This window comes from Ochotona curzoniae, unplaced genomic scaffold (assembly GCF_017591425.1).
Source record: "Ochotona curzoniae isolate NIBS_2020 unplaced genomic scaffold, NIBS_Ocur_1.0 contig_605, whole genome shotgun sequence".
Lineage (NCBI taxonomy): Eukaryota > Metazoa > Chordata > Mammalia > Lagomorpha > Ochotonidae > Ochotona > Ochotona curzoniae.
The window spans coordinates 1,411,704-1,431,752 of record NW_024466491.1 but is presented as its reverse complement, the minus strand read 5'-3'; the positions used below and the strand labels follow the sequence as shown (position 1 = coordinate 1,431,752).

Below are 20,049 nucleotides of genomic sequence, written 5' to 3'. Positions count from 1 at the left end.
GTATCCTCTGTAAACCTGCCTTTCTAAAAAAAAAAATAAAATAAAAAAATTTTTTGAGACTTAACTAGAACTGACACCTTCTTTTGCAATAGGGAATTCCAACAGTGGAGAAACATTAAGAATGAATTAACGGTGGAGGGGGGGGGGCGATACTCTATGTAGAAACCTATATGATCAATGTGGTAAGGCCATTTGTTTGAAGTTAAGGCCCATATTTCAAAGATTTACACAGGGTAGAAGCTCCTAAATGTTTTGAGTGTGGCAGTCCCTTTGCCGGAAGTCCTCTGCAGGTTCCAATGGGCTGCCCTATCCTCCATGGGCACCTGGGTATGCTGTCCACTGCTCCGTCTGAGCCTCTGAGGAGGCTTGGCTCTGGCACTTGCACTCCATGGTAAGACCATGAAACCTGCGCTTCTCTTCATGGTTGGGGTTCTGAATCCGGCAGTTTGATTGGGGAGATCCCCGAAGAAACTTCATCTGAGGTGATCCCAGACCAGGTTCTTGAGTGTGCTTGCCAAGTACAGGGTCTGGCACAGTCCATCACCAATCAGCTGGTGGTTGCAGTTGCTGGGTCGCTTCTGTTTCCAGCCCTGTCTTCCACACGAACCAATGAATGTTACAGTCCAGCCTGATTCTGCCCAGCACACACTCAGCCCTCACACAAACCAGTGGGAGCTGCAGCCTAGCTGGGGTGACTTCCAATAACCCCCACCAAGCCGACCCGCTACCTTGGTTCCCATGCTTGCCAGTGGGAACAGACTAGTCCACAAATTAGTCCTGTTTGTCCCACATCCCATTTAGCTGTTGTATATGTCAATGGGCATTGAAACCTAGTTCAACTCAACCTGCCCCACTATCCAGCCCACACACATGCTGGTGGGTGCTATTCTGCCTAGCCACCCCTGCCCCAGTCCTGGTTTTCACGCTCTCCAGTGAGTGGTAACCCAAGAGGGGGGAGCCCACTATTTCCCTCCTAGGCCCTCTCTCCTGGATTATGCACTGTCCAGGTGGTTTTGCAGTTTAACTGGATAGATTAAGCTTCCAGTGCCAGCCTCTGCCAGCTGATGCTGTGGCAAAGCCCCACCAACCCTCACCCACTGATTCATGCTTGCAGCAGTAGGAATAGTCAACCTATCCTGATCCAGCTCACATGAGGCGCACAGGTGTTGTAGCCCTGCCCGGTCTGATCTGCCCCCATCCTAACTCATGATCTCCAGTGGGAGTGGTGGTACAGCAGGGGAGCTCTCCACATTGCCCCTACCAACATTTCCCTATTCCTCTTGGTTCTCAACGTGTGCTGGTTGGGTGCTGCGGCCCAGTCTGGCATGGCCCACCTTGCCTCAGCATTTGCCAGTGAGTGCTGTTGCCTGCACCGGCCTAGCCCACCTCCAATTTCAGCTCAGGCTGGTGGGGATTACAGCCTAACCCAGCCCAGCTGGTACCCAGTCCAGGACATTCTGTCAAGTACTAGGATCCAGCCCTGTTAGACAGGGCCCCAGCTCTAGCTTTCACATGAACTGGCATATAGTGGTCAGCATTGTTTGGTGGTAATAAGTCCTATACAGGACTCACATGTAGGCTGCTGTATCAGTCTGACCCATACAGATCATCTGGCTTCCCCCCTCCAAACCACCTAGTCCCATTGGCCCTGTCATTGGGAGTCCCTCAGGATTGACTCCTCACCAACATGCACAGTGGCCTCATTCATGGTTTTACCTAGGCAGAAATTCCACACCCCCAAGACCCCAAAGCTCTCCAAGTGACCGCAACAGCTGGGACTGAGCCAATCCGAAGCCAGGAGCCAGAAACCTCTTCTGGGTCTCCCACACGGGTGCAGGGTCCCGAGGCTTTGGGCCGTCCTCCACTGCTTTCCCAGGCCACAAGCAGGGAGCTGGATGCAAAGCGGTGCTGCCAGGACTAGAACTGGCACCCATATAGGATCCCGGTGCGTTCAAGGTGAGGACTTTAGCAGTTAGGCCACCACGCAGATCCTCTCTGCTAACTTCTGCTACCCATTCTCTCAACTCCTCCAATCCCCACGGTAGTCAAGTGACTCTGATTGCCCAAATATAAGAACGGCCAAGAGTTAGAGACCAGATGCCAAGCACAAGAACTCTTAACTAGCGCAAGATGAGAATTCACAATGGTGCAGCCAAGAGGGAAGCCAATTCGGCAACTTCTTAATAAAACTGAACTTATGCTTAGCCTGCAAATTCGCTCCCCCACTCCCCACCACGAGGTTCATTGGTTCCATGGTTTGACTCTGCTTCTGAAGAGGAAGGGGTACAGTCCTATATCCTACACCCACACCCCAGGATGGGCACCTGTGACAGGGAAGGATGACGAACCTGGAAGTGAAATGAGGAAAGAATGGGTCCACCCCAAGTCTCCGTCAAGGGTCCTTGGCACAAATTGGTGGCTCATCTGGTATCTGTTGAACAAGTGGTATTAAGGCCTGGGGTCACGAAGAACGCATCATGAACTAGGACACCTGTGCTCAGCCAGAGAGGCGCTCAATATATCCAACCCAAGAGTCACGAACTACACCTCCACCCCTCCACCTCCATCTTTGCTCTCCACTAACCCACATGGCCCCACTGCCAAGGTCCACCCCCGCTGGTTCTTGGCAAGGCTCAGACAGAGGACACAGCACAGTTTATTCCAGAATGTGCAAAGGGGAGGTGGGTCGGTGGGCTCAAAGGGGCTCCAAAGCGTGGCCCCACAGGGGTCACTGTCCCTCGACCAGCGGCTCCACCCGCAGCCACAGCCCGCCATCCGCACGCAGGATGAGCTCCGGCTTGCGACTCGGCTCAGCACTGTCGGGCAGGATGCGGAAGCGCAGCAGCGTGAGCGCCAACACCACCTTCATCTCGGCCATGGCGAACGCCTGCCCGATGCAGTTCCTGCGGACGGGGAGAGATGCGTACTGCGCCCTGAGGACCTCGGACTGGGATCCTCGTCCCACCCTGACCAGTCGGAGGGACAGACATGGGGGTGCCCCTTCTGGGGATAACCAGGTAAGTTCCGTTTCCCCACAGACTCCATTCCCTGGTAGACTGGTAGACGGGAAGGGCATTCTGAAGGTTCCAGGACCACCATCCGGGCCATGTGGGTCCTGTGCCTGAACCAGGGCACTGCTGGGAACTCCTGGGGGCTACACAGCTCCCCGACCTGGCCCTGACTCAGGCCCCAGCACACACCAGCTAGGGGCTCTGCGTGCACATCAGACCCGTCTTGGACCAGCTCCTGGAGCCCCAGGCTTCACGCTGGCATCCAGGCAGGGGAGGAAGGAATGCCTGCAGCGCCCATCCTTGCTTCCTGCCCCACCATCATGCCCTCATCCCTGCCCCGGTCTCACTCTGCCCGGCCTCACATGGCACTGCCCTCACCTGGGCCCTGCTGAGAAGGGGATAAAAGCCAGGGGCGACCTGTCCTTGACTTTCTCTGGCTCGAAGCGGGAGGGATCATAGACCTGGAGGTGAGAGGGGAAATAGGGTTGCCAAGTGGGGTTCCCCCAGTAGAGCTGGCCTCGGAGACAGCAGCTGTGACATCGCTGACTCAACCCCTGCCCCTCCTCCCTCCAGGACCCCTGGCATGATCAAGGGGTCAACCATTGCATTGTTCAAGGGTGGAGGTGGGGACAGGAGGCAGCACCTCGGGGTCCGGCCACACAGTTGGATTGTGGTGGGTCCCAAAAATGCTGATGAGGCAGATGATTCCTGTGGGAGGAGATGGGGCATTCAGGTCAAGGTCCCTTGCCTAGTGGGCCCTTTCCTGACCAAGAGGAGCCTCCCCCCTGATATGCGGGCACCTTTGGGGATGACGCGGCCGTCCGGGAGTGGCACATCCTGGGTGCAGCGGCGGGAGATGACCGTGACGGGAGGATGTAAACGCAGGCTCTCCTTAATGCACATGGTCATGTAAGGCAGCTGGGCCAGGTCATCCCTAAGGAAGCGCCCGGACCATTACCCAGGGAGCAACGTGGAGTCCGCCAGGCTCCCATTGTGAGACCTTTTCTCTCTTTCTCAAAATTAACTTTAGGTGGACCAAATATCTGAGCTTGGAAACGCAGAAAAAAAAATATAAAGAGAAAGACAGACGTTGAGAGAGACACCACGCTGGAAAAAATTATTATATATGAGAGAAATATAGCCTGGGAGAGCAGCAGAATATGGCCCAAATTCTCAAGCCCTCGTACCCACATGGACAAGCTGAGGCAGCTCTCGGCTCCTAGCTTCAGAACAGCCCAGCTCTGGCTGTTGCAACAACAACAAAAAAATCTCTCCTTTTCTCTCTGTTTGTTTTTTTTTTTAAGATTTATTTTCTTTTTATTGGAAAGTCAGATATACAAAGAGGAGGAGAGAGAGAGAGGAAGATCTTCCATCTGATGATTCACTCCCCAAGGGACCACAAAAACCGGTGCTGCACCGATCTGAAGCCAGGAGCCAGAAAGCTCTTCTGGGTCTCCCACACGGGTACAGGGTCCCAAGGCTTTGGGCCGTCTTCCACTGCTTTCCCAGGCCACAGGCAGGGAGCTGGATGGGAAGTGGAGCTGCCAGGATTAGAACCAGTGCCCATATGGGATCCTGGCACATTCAAGGTGAGGACTTTAGCTGCTGGGGGGCACCGGGCTGAGCTCAGCACTGTTACACCTGCTCCCCACTCTCTCTCCCTCGCCCAGGCTGATCTATAATATTGTGCCCACCACCACACTCAAGTGTCTAGGGCTCTCCTTATGAGATACATCATTTTTCGGTAGTCTTGTTTCTTAACTTTTTTTTTGCCACTCCTACCTGTGACAACTGGGAGTGTCCTAACCTGCTATTGTTTTCCCCCACCAGACTAGGACCTCCTGGAAGAGAGGTCCCTGGTCTGGGAACAGAGTTGGGGCTGGGAAGTGTGTGTGCGTACTTGATGGATGAATGTTGCATGGGTCTCCCCACCAGTTCCCTGTGAATCCTTGCCTAGGAGAGTACGGTAGAGATTCAACTTCGGAATATCATTGAGGAGGTGAAGATGTTTGCGAGAAAGGTGACTTGAGGGAGGGCAGGAAGGGATTATCAAGAAGATTTCATCTACAAAACTTGTGTTGCGTCTGCTCATCTTCTCACATGTGCTCACTCATTCTCACAGCACTCCAGATCTTTCTGTCCCCAAAGCCCACAGTTCTTCCCCCACCAGCCAGAAAGGGCAACCAGTAATAATGGCAGAATCAACGTGCCCTTGCCTCCTTTGCCCAACTTGAGTCACTGATCCAGTGCGAAGGGCTCATGGGCAGGCTTGGAGGGCCTCCACTCACCACTCAATCTCTTCCGGTTTCCGGTCCTTGACGAGCTCTCTCACTTCCTTCCGGCAGCGCTCCTGGTATTCTGGATGCTTCGCGAGATTGTACAGGATCCAGGAGAGACCACTAGCTGTGGTGTCATGGCCTGAGGGACAGCCAGTATGCTTGGACCTCTGGCCGCTTCAACCCCAGGGGACAGGCAGTGCCCGTGCATACGAGCCTCAAGGAGAAGCAAAAGAGGGGGGTACGGAATAATCCAGGACCCACCCACCCCATCCCTAGGAACTTAGTATCTGTTTCCACTCCAGTTCACCTGGGACCCTCACCCTCAAACATGAAAGTGTCTGCCTCTGCCCTTACGTCTTCATCTGATAACGCCTTCCCATCTTCATCCTGAAAACATAAAGCCCCCATAATCACAACAGTTCTGAGAGCTCCCGAGTCTTACAGATGCTGTGTACACCCAGCAATTCCAGCCCACTGGGCACCCCGAAGTCTCTCTTGATAAACAGCACAGGAGACCCAGCCCTCAGGCCTCCTAGGACCCTCTGACTACTGTCTGTCCTTGGCGAGCGGGTTCCACGATCTGTCAGTATTGCACCATTTCTCCATGGTCTCACGTACAATGGTACATGAAGATTGGATGTCAATTTGCCTTGGAAGCTAGGGGTCCAATGTTGCTCCCAAGATGTGAACTCACATTCCAAGCTGGAGATCCAGCAAGTCTTATCTATCTTTTTACAGGGATTTTGCTTGGTAGTCTACAGACTACCAAGAATCTGTTTATATTCCAGAACAAAGCTAAGCTCCCCCTCAACCCTCGGAGGGACAAGTAAGGGGCAGAGGTACCAATTGAGACTCATACTGTGGGGGCCCTTCTATTCTGGGCAGGTTTTGCTGGACTGACAGGCCAAAGTTTTGCATTGTCTTGGATGGAAGGTATTTGGGAATGGGGAGTGGGTGCAATGAGCCTAACAGTCGTGATTGCTATGAGCAAGAGGCAGGTTGCTCTAGCCCAGTGCTTTTATGCTTCTGTCAGCAGAGGGATGGGTACACATTGTCTGGAGACAGGCACATATTTGGATACAGATGTAAACTTGGAGAGACTACGTGATGAACTTGTCCATAGAGTAAAAACGCAAAGTCTTCTACATGTCAGACTTCGCAGCCGCCGATGCCTGTGTCCCAGGATCAGCTCTGAGATGTGCCTCTGGTTGCCCTCTCCTTTGGCTAACACCATCCAGGTCCTTCTATCTGACCTCAGGCTACCTCCTGAACGGAGACCCTTGGGGAGCCCACCCTGGTCAGCAGGAGCACGTCAATGAAATCCAAAGTCTTCGTCTTGGCCTTGGCCTTGAGGAAGTTCTCAATGTCTAGACGAGGGAGGGTGTGGCGTCGCTCCTGGATGACGGCGTCTGTGAAGTCGTGCACCAGGCGGCAGGCCCTGTGGAAGCGCTGTCCGTCAGAGGTGAGAGAGTACAGGCGGTCCGGGTGTATGAGGATCTGCTGTTGCCTTCTGGCCACCAGGGCACTGAGTTCCAAGATGGCGGCAATGTATTCACTGGGCTTCCTGGAGGATGAGGTCGCGAGGAGAAGCAACAAGTGAATACACCCGACCTCTGGTGTGCAATAACTCCCCCAGATTCCAACTGCCACCTCCTGCCAGAGATGGAGTGCCCAGAATTAGCCCCATGTACACCACAGGGACAAGTGTGAGATGTGCTTCTGCAAACTCCCCCTGCATCCCACCTCGGCATCCTGCCTCTGTTTCAGGTGCCCAGAGCCCGGTGAGAACATTCTTCCCTCTTCTTTCTCTTCTGCCCAGTATCTAGTCCTGCCTCCTCTCCTCTTGAAATCACCCACACAGTAGAGATGTTGTCTTCTGACTAGCCCCAGCCATGCCTCATGGCCTGCCATGTCAAGATCCATTGAGCATCTACGAGACAGTCAGTTTTGACCAAGCCCATAATTAGCTCAGACCCTTCTAGCACTCCCTGGAAACCTCAGCATAAACTTTATACCATTTGACTGTTAAAAGTCTTAACAATCTAGGCACTGACCCCCTGTCATCCACAGGTCCAATGAGTTTCTTTACTTCATGCTGCTCATTCCAGTTCCTTTGCCTTCCTTCAAGCATTTCTACCCATCTGGAAGGACCATTATTCCTCTCTCCCCTTTTCTGTATTTCAATGCCTATATAGGATCCATTTCTTCCAGGAAGCCTTCCCTGATTGTTGGTTTGTCCTCTCCCCACCACCTTCTCTCTTGGGCCCTTGACCCAAGTTCCCCATGTCCCGAGCAAGCACTCACTCCTGACAGTTGCTGTCGTAGCTGAAGACGCATTTCTGCAGACTGTCCAGGGTCATGAGGCTGATGTGCTCAAACATGTCCACACGGGTGCTCCCCTCAGAGGCCAGGCGCTGCCACTTCGCCTAGCCAGAGAAGAAGACAGAACTGGGCTGAACTCTGCTCCCACAAAGCGCCTTCTCAATCCCAATCTGCTAGAATCAGCTCTGTTCCTGTGACCCAGGTATCCAACCCCAGGGAAGATCAACCTAGAGTGAAAGTGAAAACCATCATTATGACAGCGAAATACCCAAAGCTCAGAATGAAGAGACCTCGCCTGAGCACCAGCTCTGTCTCTGATGCCTTGGACATGCTTGGTGAGGTCATTGCCCTCCGCTGAATGCCATCTGTCAAGTCTTCAGCAGCAGCTACGTTGACCTGGAGTGTGGAATCCATCAAACTGATGTCAGGCTCGCTTATTTTGCTGCGTGAACTTGGAGCTCACTAACCTATCTGATCAGAGGTTCTATCATCCGTATAATGGGCAGATCCCAGAGCACAGGCACTTGTCATCATCATTTCTGTCACACAGCGAGTGCTCAGTCACTACTAGGTCTCCTCATCTACAGTGCAATTTTGGAATTTCCAAAATATCCACCTGTGGGGAAAGTTTGTTCTCCGTGACACCTGAGCATCCTGGTGAATGTGTGTCAGGCATCCTACCCCCTGCCATACTTAGCAAACAAAACTGAGGACTCCCTTTTACTTGCTATAAAAATAGACTCCCTCACCCGAATTTTTCTCCCATAAAATACACCATGCCACGTGAGCAAGCATCCCTTAAATGACAGTGTGACATGGGTGTATAGGTGGCTGTGAACCAAAAGTCAACACATACTACTAACTGTATCGTAAGCAATAAACAGGACCATCTATGACCCAGGAGCCTCATGTTATGAATATTTATAAGCTAAATTGTATGCTACCAAAAATATCCTAGGCACTTTGCAAAAGTTTTTCTCACAAGTCTTTCACGTCTCCATATAAACGCACACTCTTCCCAGTACGATCTCATTGCAACCTCAGCTTAAGAAATTGTCTCCCCTTGATTCTGTGCTGGACTTTTAACTTTTTCTTTGGCCAATAAAACATGGTGAAAATGGTAGAACAATAAACTCCAACAAACCCAAGCCACCCCATGCTCCTTTACATCTTGTCTCTGCCACGCAATTAAGTCCTAGAGAATCTCACATGGAGCAAAGTCCAACTGTCCCGGATCAACCGAAAGCCAATATAGCTACAAACAGGCGAGATAAGCGAGCCAGCCTCAGGACAGTTGCTCCTGAACCACAGCTTACCACGCACCACGAAGGATGCCAGCCACAGCAGAAAACCCAGCCAAATGACCTATAGACTTATGGTTTAATCATATATCTGCTTGGATTGAAAACTACGAGCTGTGAACAGTTTGCAACTCAGTCATAGCTACTATGAGAACCTCAACATGAATGACTTGGGTCTAGGAGATAGACTGACCTAGTCTGTGTATCTGTGTTCCAGGGATGTGATTTTTAAAAAATGTAATTGATTTATTTGAGTATCAGATAAAAATAACGGATAGGGATGGACAGACAGAACTCCTGGCACCTGCTGGTGGCTGGGCTTGGGCTGAGACTGAACCTTGAAGCTGTAGACTCAGTGTAGGTCTCCCTTGTAGGAGTTCCAGGGAGTCAAGCAAAGGGTCCAAGCACAAGGAAACCTGAAGGCAGGAACCAAATTGGTTCCTGGTGCAAACCCAGAAATTCTTTATTTGAGGTCAGAGTCATTATCCTCATTACAGAGATGAGAAAAGTGCAGAGAGAAAGAGAGAGAGAGAGAGAGAGAGAGAGAGAGAGAGAGAGACAGAGAGAGAGAGAGAATGGTGCTAGAGCCAACCGGACTCGGTATGTGTACCTATGAGCTCCCAAGAATCCCTCTGGGTCCTTTGCCTTAAAGCACTTACATGCATAACATTTGCACTCTTGTTGAAAATCTTCATGTAGGGCTTCAGGATATTGAAATGGAAGGCGGGCGTCAGCATGTGGCGGTGGCGGCTCCACTTGCCCCCGGTGCTCAGCAGAAGCCCGTCCCCTGGCAGGCAAGAAGACAAGAGCAGAAGACAAGGCCATCATCATCATCCACTCCACCTGAACTCCCAAGGTTGGCTTCAGCCGCCCACCTCCAGTTACTCACCCAGCCATGGCTTCAGGAAGCTGTAGAAGATGACATCCTTGGGTGCAAAGGCCGCTGACGTGGAAGATGAGCGCCAGGGCCGTGAGAGAGGAGGAGAGGGGTTCTGGGTAAGGGTGGAGGCTCTCCACATGCATGTCCCCCATCCAAACTCAGCCTCGTAGGAAGGGGCCAGGTGCAGAGGATGCAGGGACGCATGAGGGAATTGAGCCGGCTTCAGCAGCACAGTAGAACAAAGAGATACCATATACACAACTTGCTCCATCATGATGCTCCCTCACGCCACAGCACGTCCCTCGTGCTCCGACGCGTCCTGGACAGCACTGCCTTCAACCAACACTCCTGAGTGGATCTAGATTGTGTTTTCTGCCCCCCCCCCCCAGCGCTCTCTGATATCTCTCAACATACAAGTGGGACATGCGACATGGCCCCAACACTTCCTGACATGTCCTGATAATGTTCACTGTATGTATGTCTTGCTCAGGCATGACATGTGCTCTGACATGGCCTCAACACGCCCCCATGGACGGGATTTAAATATAATCCCCGGAACGTCTTAGGTGTGATCCAAGTATGTCCCAGTGGGGCCCCATATACATTAGGATCTTAGAAAAGAAGCCGAACAAATCTCAGATGTTTCACAAAAGCAATCTGAGCTTCAGACCTCATACAAGTCCTGTAGCAATTATGAACCATGTCTCAGGTAGGAACTTGTCGTGACCCCCATGCGCCTGGCCAGAGCTGAACCCCACACATGACCATCTGCTCATTCTCCAGCGTAAGCACACCACCAGCTATAAATGTAAAAATGGTGCAATGCAACACACTGTGACACACGGCAGCCACAAGCAGACCCCCGGACATAACCATGCACGATCGGAAGTCAAACAGGTGGATGTACAGGTGAGGCAGAGAGAGAGGTAACTGAGCAGGTGATCTGCCCAACCACAGGCAACACAGAGACCACAGCAGCAGGAAGCCAGTGACCAATGCACCATCTACCTGGGACAAAGAGAACAGGCTGCATACAGGTGGGGTAAAAGGTGCAGGTAACTGCATTCCAGGGCCCCCCACACCAGCCCCTCTCATCTCCTAAGGTGTACACCAGGCCCTGGGTGTGCAGGAGCCCTTTCTCTGAGCTCTACATCTGCACAACAAACAAGACCAAATGCAGGCTCTTCTAAGCTGCCAGAGAAGGACCGGCGTCCAAGGACCCAGACACTTGGTCCACCCACACGAAACAACCATGCAGATCCTGACTCAAGGCGCTAAGAACTCCACATCCAGAGACAAGCTGCTTGGTGCTTCCTGAACAACAGCCCTGGGGACCCTTGTTCCTCCAGGGGCTGGGCAGTCAGGGTCCCAGTGATGGGCTGGGTAATCAGGTGAAGATAATTTACCCAGATGACAGGTCATTAAGAGGAAAGAAGAGGCCCCAGTCAGAACTGAGCTAGACTCATCATGGGCACCATCATGAAGAGGCCGCTCCGAAGGGCAACATGGGTTGGACAAAGACAAAAGCAAGAGAGGCAGGCAGGTGCCTGACAACAGTATTAAAGTCCAGGAACCGGGTATTTTGAAGACTGTCTTTCCTGGCCTTCATGGTCAATGGCTCCTTCTATTCATCCAGCACACACGGCATGGAGTTCCCACGGCTTACAGTTTAAACACGTCATCAGTCAGAGGGAATGGGGGTCCGCCACACATTTTAGTGACAAAGTCACACTTTCTGCGGGAGAGAAAAAGGGGCCAGGATGAGGTGGCACCTCTTAGGGGAGACCTGCAGCAAGAAGCCAAAAACACATACAGTGGCCGTGTCAAAGGATCCGACCACCAGAGTTGGCTGTCACCAGATGAGCAGTCCAGAACCTCCACCAGCCACAAGTCCTTCTAATTTCTCTTAGCCTGAGCCCAGACAAAAAAATGACCATCATATGCGACTCAGGTCCACCACACCAGTCCAGATCCAGCTGCTGCTGCAACTGCTGCAACTGCTCTTCAAGGACATCTTCCAACAGTACTCAAAGAAACATTGGTCCTTGTCAAATTCCAACCGCATCACTCATTGCACGCGAACACACACACCGATCTCACCAACACTGGGGAGGGGGAGAGGGATTCTTCCTGCATTAGGCACTGGATTGAGGCCTTCAGGGATTTCCAGAAGTGCTCAATACTGCAAGACAGCGATCAGAAGTCCATGGAAGGAGGAGATAGTGATGGCAGAAAAGAAAGATAAGCTAAGAGAAGAGAAAGGGAGCCAGCTCCTTGCGGGTAGATGGACTTGGTAGATGTTGGATACGCCACAGTGCCCACCGCCACAAGCTCCACCCGGGTACCTGAGGCATTCAAGACAGGTCGGACAATGTCAGGGTGGCACAAAGTAATGAGTGGGATGACGGGGCCCAGCCAGCTCAGAAAGCCCTGGGGGTAGGTGGTGACCAGCCGTGTCACTTCTCTCAGGCCTTGTTCCGTGGGGGGGACCTGCAAGCAAGGTAAGGGTTGTCACCTCCTGGGGTGGCTCCACACTTTCCCTCCATTTCCATTTGACAGGGCTGAAAGGTTCCCAGGGGGCTAGTAGGACATGGTTTCTGAGGCTGTGCCACTAGGATGCTCCCAGGAGAGATTAGCATGTGTGTGCATGAGCACCCTAAGGTCCCCAGGCACCAGTGCGGGTGAGCACCTGCCCCCCAAGGACCCAGCGAGAACAGGCAGAGGAGAGACAGGCTCGCTGTCTTCAGGAGGTGGACACCACGTTCTGTCCTGGGCCACCAGCACTGTGGATTCTGGGGCCTTTGGGGTCAGCAGATACACCCTCAGTTGAAACTCTGGGTTCTTCACAGGGTAGGGGCTGGGTTCAATTACACTATTGGTTTCCCTAGTCGCCAGCAGTGACAGTGATGGGAATTCCTGGCTTCCTTCCTGGTGTGAATCAATTCCGATAACATAATCCGTATTTGATAGACAAAAGATAGATGGATAGATAGATAGATAGATAAAGAATCCTTCCCCATTTATGTCACAGATTCTTTTTTAAGATTCATTTATTTTTTATTGCAAAGTCAGATATATAGAGAGGAGGAGAGACAGAGAGGAAGATCTTCCGTCCAATGATTCACTCCCCAAGTAACTGCAACAGCGCCGATCTGAAGCCAGGAGCCAGAAATTTTCTCCAGCTTTCCCACATGGGTGCAGAGTCCCAAGGCTTTGGGCCGTCCTCCACTGCTTTCCCAGACCACAAGCAGGGAGCTGGATGGGAAGTGGGGCCGCCAGGATTAGAACCGGCGCCCATATGGGATCCTGGTGCATTCAAGGTGAGAACTTTTGCCACTAGGCCATCATGTTGGGCCCTTGTGTCACAGACTTAACCAACAGTGAATCAAAAAATGTTTGAAAAAAAAAAGCAAGCATTTTAGTTCAAGGATGGACTCACAGCAAAATGACTGATAATCTCGTACATTGTTGGGGATTTTACCTCAGTGGCAGCATTGTGCACTTGCACAAATTCACTGTAAGGCTGGAGGGGAGGCAATTTAGAGAAGAGGAAGGGAGACCCCAGTGCCTATTAAACTGTCATAAAATAATAACCAAAAATAATGGGGCCTCAAAAAAAAAAAAAAACCCTCTGCATTTTACTTGACATGTAAAGCTTTGTTTTCTCATGGTTCTCTGAAAAATACATCATGACAACTATTTACACGCGTCCTACCTTCAATTTGATGAGTCATGGGGAGACGGTTTCAAATCTGTGGGAGGAATCTGGTCTCTAGGCAAACACCACCCTGCTTAATCAAGGGACTTAATCAAGTGTCCATGAATCTGGGTGTGGGTAAGGCGGTCTGCAACGACCCCTAGTGGACACACAGCAGACATGCAGGTCCATCTACACTGTGGCCATTCTCTCTCTGCAGAAGCCCAAGGCCCCTCCGAAGGGGACACAGCAGGGGCTTCTGCAGGAGCCAGAGGTGGCACAGCATCTGCCCTGGGCAGCACGGCTGGACCCCAACCATAGAGGGAATCGCTGCTTCTCCTGCCCCTCCTCTCTCAGAGCCATCTCTAAGTCAGCAGGGCGAGTCCCAGGCAGAGGGGTGTGAACTTGCTGTCTGCCCAGAGGGGTCCACCTCGGCTCAGAAGGATGGGTTTGCTCAACCAAAGGAGGGTCCCAGCTCGGGGGCAGGCACAAGGGGATGTGCTCTGGGGAACAACATTTCTGGGCTTGAGTCTATTTTTGCATGCTCTTGTGTCCTGCCTGGTCTTTGGGGTCTGCAGTCCCTCCTAGGGAAGGGTCTGTACACTGCGGACCCCAGGGAGCAGAAGTGAACCCTGCTGTCCTTGAGAACCGTGGCTTGCATCTGCGGGCACCCTCTGCTCACCAGGGTCTGTGCTGAAGTATGTCCTGGGCACCCTCACCCTGACCTCTGCCCACACCCCTGGGAATACCACGTACAGGTGAGGCCACAGCGACCCAAAGGGGAAAGCCCCGGAAGAGAGAATCCACTATCCACCCTCACTCTGTTGTACAACAGGGCTCTGGGGTGGGTCTTAAGGAGGAAAGAGCGAGAGAGAGGAAGTGCCTGGAGAGCAGAGACACTGAGAGATGCCCACACCTCTGCCCTGGTCCAGCTGTGCCCCCACTGTGTGTGCAGATGGAGGAGTCACAGCTCATCCCTGTGGAACCACGGCTGCCAGACATGAGCAATCACAAACTAATGGACGGAACACAGAGCAGGCCCTGGACACGCCCCTGAAGCAGTGCACAATGCAGCAGCGGAGAAGGTGCCCACCCATGGACACCCCCCAGCTACCACACTGTCTGCTACCACACTCACCTGTCCCATATGGCCCAAGAACCAATTCCGTTTGGGAGGCTGTGGGAAACATTGCAGGCGGCGAGAATTTTGTTGGAAAGCATAGGCCCAGTTGAGGCTGCGTGCCAGCAGCCAGGAGGTCGCGATGAGCAGCAGGAGCAGCCACGGGGAGGCGGCCCCTGGGACCAGGTCCAGCCAGGACAGGCTCAGCTGGGACATCTGCCCTGGAGCAAGTGATGGAGCTGTCAAGACCTGGGAAATGAAAGCGGGAAAGAAAGAAGCTGGGATATGGAGTGCTGGGGACAGGGCAGGGAGGTCTCAGAGGAGGATGGAGACTTCGGGGTTAAACGGCGGGAGAAGTGGAGAAAGAGAGAGAAATGATGGAGGAAGAGAGAGAAAGGGAAGGAGAGAGAGAGAAAATGTGATGTGCAGAGAGAACTTCAACGGTCTGCAGTTACCCAAAGCCTCTCGTCTCCTGGGCGGGCTGCTCCCTGGAGCTGCCGAAGTCCAAACCAAGTCCGTGTCCCGCCCCTGCCCCATCCCCGCCCCCAGATCCAGGAACAGGCTGGCACCTTGTGTCAGAAGCAACTTGTCCCCAGCAATCTCCTCTTAGGACCAGCTGGAGGTTTAGCGGTTTAGCCCAGGTTCCCTCTCTTAGAGAAATGTTTAGGACCAATCTGAGCTGGGCAGGCTGGGCACGGCTGTGCACCTCTGGGCACGGCTGGGCATGGCTGGGCTGCAGCCACCAAACCCTGCAAACCTGGCTGTCTCCTCCCAGCCCTGGGTTCCAGTCAACATGTGACAGTGGAGACAGTTGGGTCCAAAGGAACCAACTCAGGCCACAGAGCCCTTGGCAATGTCTCCCTCGGAGACCGGCTGCAAACAGGTGCAAAGGTGACTGCCCGTTCCCTTTGCAGGCCAGGGTACAGAGAAGCAGCTGATGCCGATGTGGGCACCATCAGATGATACATACATTGTCGCCCGAGCTCCTCAGCAGGTGCAGGCTGCGGGGACATCGGACACCTTCTGTCAGGGCACAGTTAGGGGAGACAGAGTCCTCCGTCCTCATGACCCCCATCTCCCTTCCCGAGGGAAGGTCAAGTGCAGGCTCCAGGCAGCCTCGGGCTGGAGACACCTCGCAGGATGCGGGATGATGGAGGAGGGACTTAGGAAACAGGGCAGATGGGGGCCGTGCTCAGATGATGGCGTCCAGGTGGAAGAAGGCAGAGCCAGAGGACCAATGGACTTGTTATTATTATTTTTTTTTTAAATTTTATTTTTTATAATGATTACATGGTAGATCAGGGTGGGAAGGATTGAGGTTTAGGGAAAATTGGGTGCATGCATTGCTTTCAAATTTGCTATTTTTTTAATATTAAGTATTTCATTTGCTGCTGACAGTGTGTATAAAAGAATTACCATTGTGAAATAAAAATTTATGAAACCACAGAGAGGCAGGTGTTAAGAAATGACAAATGTCGAAGTGTGTCTTTAAGGCACATGTGCTAAAGGGAAGCTTTCTGTAGTTCTCTTCAATGAATATTCACCGATTAATGAGAAGCAGTTCAGGTGCCGTCTGCTCATTTGACTACAGAAAGAAACAGCCTTTCTGGGGTCTGAAGGGATTTGCACTTGAAGATGCTCCAGTCGGTAAGGGATCACCCAGCAGACAGAACCGGTTCGAGTCTACAGACACCTGCGCGCGGCTGAGGTCGGCCTTCAGCCAGGACGGTTGAACCACTTTCCTCATAGCAGCAACGCTGGAGGAATCAGACGTGGCACAGGCACAGAAGAGCCCGACTTTGCGGAGTCTTCTCATTGTTCCTGGAGGAAGGGAAGAGACCATGGGGGAAGCCGCTCACGACTTTCCACACATCCCAGTATCCAGGGATGAGGAACCGCCACTGCACATCAACGCAGAGTCTCCATGCGTACGTATCCCGAGGGTTCTGTCCAAGTGGTTTGGATAGTTCTGGAACGCTGTCCGTTTCACCAATCTAAGGATGTCACCCTCCCCATGTCCGTTGGCTCCATCCGTTGAGATTTTTTGCTGTCATTGTTTATTTGGGGTAGCTATCCAGCTAGTTATGTTTCAAATGAGCTGCCATATTCTCCTTTTTCAACAGGGTCTGTGTCCACTGCTCCACCTTTCTCGTTAAGTAAGACATGTTTTTGCATGCGAGTCCAAGGACCCAGGCCAGGCAACCCAAGTCCCACCGGTTCCCCCATTCCTGGGGCTCAGGAACCCATCCCCAACCACACATGTGGGCCCCAGGACCTGAGCCAAGCTACCCAAGCCCTGTCAGATCCCCCTGTACCCGGGACTCACGAATCCAGCCCTCACTAGGTCCAGGCTGGCATGACTCACCTCACTTCAGCATCCGCAATCTTATTGCACAGCCTGGCCTAGTTCGATCTGCCCCCTCTTCCAGCTCCTACTGGTGGGTGCTGCAGCCTATGCCAGCCCAGCCTGATTGCTGTCCCGGTCCTCATGTGAACTGGCTGGTGTTGCGGCCTGATCTGGCTCCTCCTGCCCCCCGCTCTGGTTCTCATATCTGTCAGTGGGTGTTATGTGCTGGCCCAGACAGGTCTGCCCCTAGATCTAACCCACATGTACGCCAGCGGGTCCTGTAGCCAGGTGTGATCTAGGCTGCTCCTTGCCTTGCGTCCCAATGAAGCTTCCCAAGTTCCTCCATCGAGGCTCCACCCAGTGGCAGTTCTCACGCACACCAGTGTTGACTTTGTCCATCTCCTGCCCTGGCAACAACAGTGCCCTTGCTCGGCCAGCCACACCCATTCTGGCTCTTGTTGGTTGTTGCAGCCCAGCGCTACCTGGTTCTCACCCAGACACAGCTTTCACGGAGTTCAGTAGGAGTCGAGACTCAGCCTGACCTGTTGTACACCCAATCTGGCTCTCACGAGACCCAGTGGGGACTGGAGTCTAGCTCAATCTGATGTTCCACGTTCCCAGTTCACACCCACACCAGGGCAGGCTGTAGCCATGTCCAGTCAAGCCTGCCACCTCAATCCTGCTCTTGTCCTCACCAAAGGGTATCCCAACCAAGTTGGGTCACCCCCTTAGCTTCCCTGCCTAGCCTGACCCTATCCACAGTTCTTGGGCGAGTCAGCAGAGACTGGATGAGCCAGTCTCCTTGGGGTGAGCCCACATTGCCCACACAGATTCTGCTATCAGGCCCACTTTTCTCACTCTCACTCCCCTCCAAACCAATTTGCTGTCAATCCCTTACTTATATGTACATGCCATGGACTTGTCTATGGAAATCCTGTAATTCCTAAGCTGGGCATAACAACCACAGGTCATCTCTTACTACCACCTGTGGGATCCCATCATCCCGCCCTGTAAATCAAGACCCTTCAAACCGCGAGGGTGGGCAGGGCTTCGCCCAGTGCCTTTGGCGCCTGGGCCACCTGGGCCCTTCACGGTGGAGCCACGCAGCCTGGCTATAGGTACCCAAGAGGGTCGAAAACAATAATTACTTTCAGGATGGGGTGTTCAAGAATTAGACTTCAACAAAGGGGGTTATTTTTGGCCCAAAGGCATTTTGAAATTCTTGCACAGCACTCCACAATTATGGAGTCCTTGGAATAGAACAAAACATATTATAGGCACCATGGCTACCATCGCACCTGCAGGCTCATGCTGCACGGTGGGGCTGTGCATTGCTTGGGCAAGAGGGTCTGCGGACAAGTCAGAAGAGGGCCTGTTTGACATTTATTGGGTGATTCTGGAGGCTTCTCTAGGCCAGCAGGTCATTGGAGGGTGGGGTGAGGTGGAATGGGGGTACATCTGATGGTGCAACTTGGGGATCTCCCTGAGTCAGACGAAGGCACATGCCAATACGTAGAAGCCATGCTGGTGGCAGAACAGACTGGGCAAGGCTGCACCATCTGCCACCATGCGTAAAAACTGGGGCTAGTGGCGGGCCATGCCAGTCCAATCTGGAGCACCCACCAGCACATGCAAGAGCCAGGGTAGGGATTATTTGGCGCGTCCCTTATTAAGTCGCAGCACCCACCAGGGCACAAGAGAGCTGGGGCAGGGGTGGGCAGGGGTGGGCTAGGCTGCAGCACCCAATGACATACACTAAAGTTGAGGTCAGAGATGAGCCAGACTGGAGTAAACCACTGCATCTGGTGAATGTAGTTGGGACTGGGAACATACTAGTCTAGGCTAGGCTGCAGCACCCACCAGGGCACACAAGAATTGGACACAGTATTGGGTAGGGTGCCAGGCTAGGCCATAGCAACCAGCAGCGCACACAAAAGCTGGGGCTGGGGATGGCAGGGGCAGGCTAGGTGATAGCAGTTGACGGTACACACGAAAGCTAAGGCTGGGAACAGGCCAGGCTGACTAAGCCACAGCACCCACTGGCTTATATAGCCCACAGCTCAGGAAGAGAGGCAGTCTGTCTTCCTTGCTCCCCCTGCTCAGAGCTTTCTCCTCCACTGAGTCTTCATAGGTCCGCCTCTAAGGCCATCATCCCAAACTCCACTTTTCTGATGGGGAGACTACGACCAGGTGGCACAGGACATGGGCAGAGCAAGGGCAGGATAGAATGAAGAGTCCACTCAGCGTCTCCTGCATCTGCCCTCCTTGTATTTCAGCCTCGTCCTCTCCTCACTGGGCCTCCTTCCCAACTTCTGACCAGCCTCCAGCTGAACTCTTCCCACCCAAAGCTTTACCTCTAGGAGCTGTTCCCAGGGAACCCGCTAGGGCTGGATGCCGTGTTCCTGTTCCAGCCACAACTTGAGCTGGGCTGCCTGGAATCTGCACTTGAACTCCTGCCAGGCTGCAGGATGGCCAAAGGGTCCATCTCTGAGCCCCTGGATTGCGCCCCCACGTCCTGAAGCACTCAGGACATTCTGAGATTAGCTGGGCCTGGCCATGCTCCCCACCCCTGCTTCCTCCACTCTCAGTTTCCAGCTTTTTTCCTGCTGTACTTTGGCCTGGGAAGGGGCGGGGTGGTTAATGAAATTGCAGCCCAGAATCAACCTTTGCCCCTGCTTTGAGCAGGAGATCTCTGGAGTGGTTCCTGTTGTCCACTAGCCCTGCCTCCCCCACCCCGCCCCTGCTCACTCACTCCCACCTCTTGACTGGCTGGCTGGGCTGATAGGAGGAGACAGCCACACCTACAGGGATTGGAAGGTCCAGGTTAGCACTGCCCACTCCGGAAGATTTCTCTAGAGTGGGAGCATGGACTGAAAATAAAAACATCCTGGCAAGACGGGAGAGGAAGTTGTTGGGGACAAGCTGACACAAGGTGATAGGCTGGGAGCAGTGACAGTAGGGGCTCCTGGGCCTGGATCTCTCTCTCTCTCTCTCACTCTCTCTCTCTCTCTCTCTTTCTCTCTCTCCTTGTACATATTCATTCTCGCTGTGTGTCTGGATGCTTCTGGATTTCTGTACCCAGTCCCAGAGCC

At 53.0% G+C, this 20,049-nt stretch overlaps 2 protein-coding genes across 2 annotated transcripts; both read right to left on the bottom strand.

The window, feature by feature from the left end:
• Positions 1 to 2,728: 2,728 nt before the first annotated feature.
• LOC121162959 (cytochrome P450 4F2-like) lies at positions 2,729 to 14,835 on the bottom strand. The gene is made up of 12 exons (XM_040990184.1): positions 14,629 to 14,835; positions 12,139 to 12,283; positions 9,803 to 9,856; positions 9,573 to 9,700; positions 7,595 to 7,716; positions 6,584 to 6,854; positions 5,611 to 5,677; positions 5,300 to 5,429; positions 3,812 to 3,945; positions 3,655 to 3,719; positions 3,390 to 3,472; positions 2,729 to 2,903 (listed from the first exon to the last, which is right to left on the bottom strand). The coding sequence occupies exons 1-12, from the start codon at positions 14,824 to 14,826 to the stop codon at positions 2,729 to 2,731; spliced, it is 1,572 nt and encodes a 523-aa protein (XP_040846118.1). The 5' UTR covers positions 14,827 to 14,835.
• A 1,360-nt stretch (positions 14,836 to 16,195) lies between these two features.
• Positions 16,196 to 16,426, bottom strand: LOC121162958 (guanine nucleotide-binding protein G(I)/G(S)/G(O) subunit gamma-5-like). Its single transcript, XM_040990183.1, has one exon. It carries the CDS (start codon positions 16,424 to 16,426, stop codon positions 16,196 to 16,198), a length of 231 nt encoding a protein of 76 aa, XP_040846117.1.
• Positions 16,427 to 20,049: the final 3,623 nt, after the last annotated feature.

Bases quoted from the DNA above. Each gene is read 5' to 3' on its own strand.
- LOC121162959 (XM_040990184.1), bottom strand. From the start codon at position 14,826: ATGTCCCAGCTGAGCCTGTCCTGGCTGGACCTGGTCCCAGGGGCCGCC. The intron at 12,284-14,628 runs GTGAGTGTGGTA...CCTTGCTTGCAG, and splicing joins TCTTGGGCCATATGGGACAG to GTCCCCCCCACGGAACAAGG. The intron at 3,473-3,654 runs GTGCTGCCTCCT...TCTCACCTCCAG, and splicing joins CTGTGTGGCCGGACCCCGAG to GTCTATGATCCCTCCCGCTT.
- LOC121162958 (XM_040990183.1), bottom strand. From the start codon at position 16,426: ATGAGAAGACTCCGCAAAGTCGGGCTCTTCTGTGCCTGTGCCACGTCT.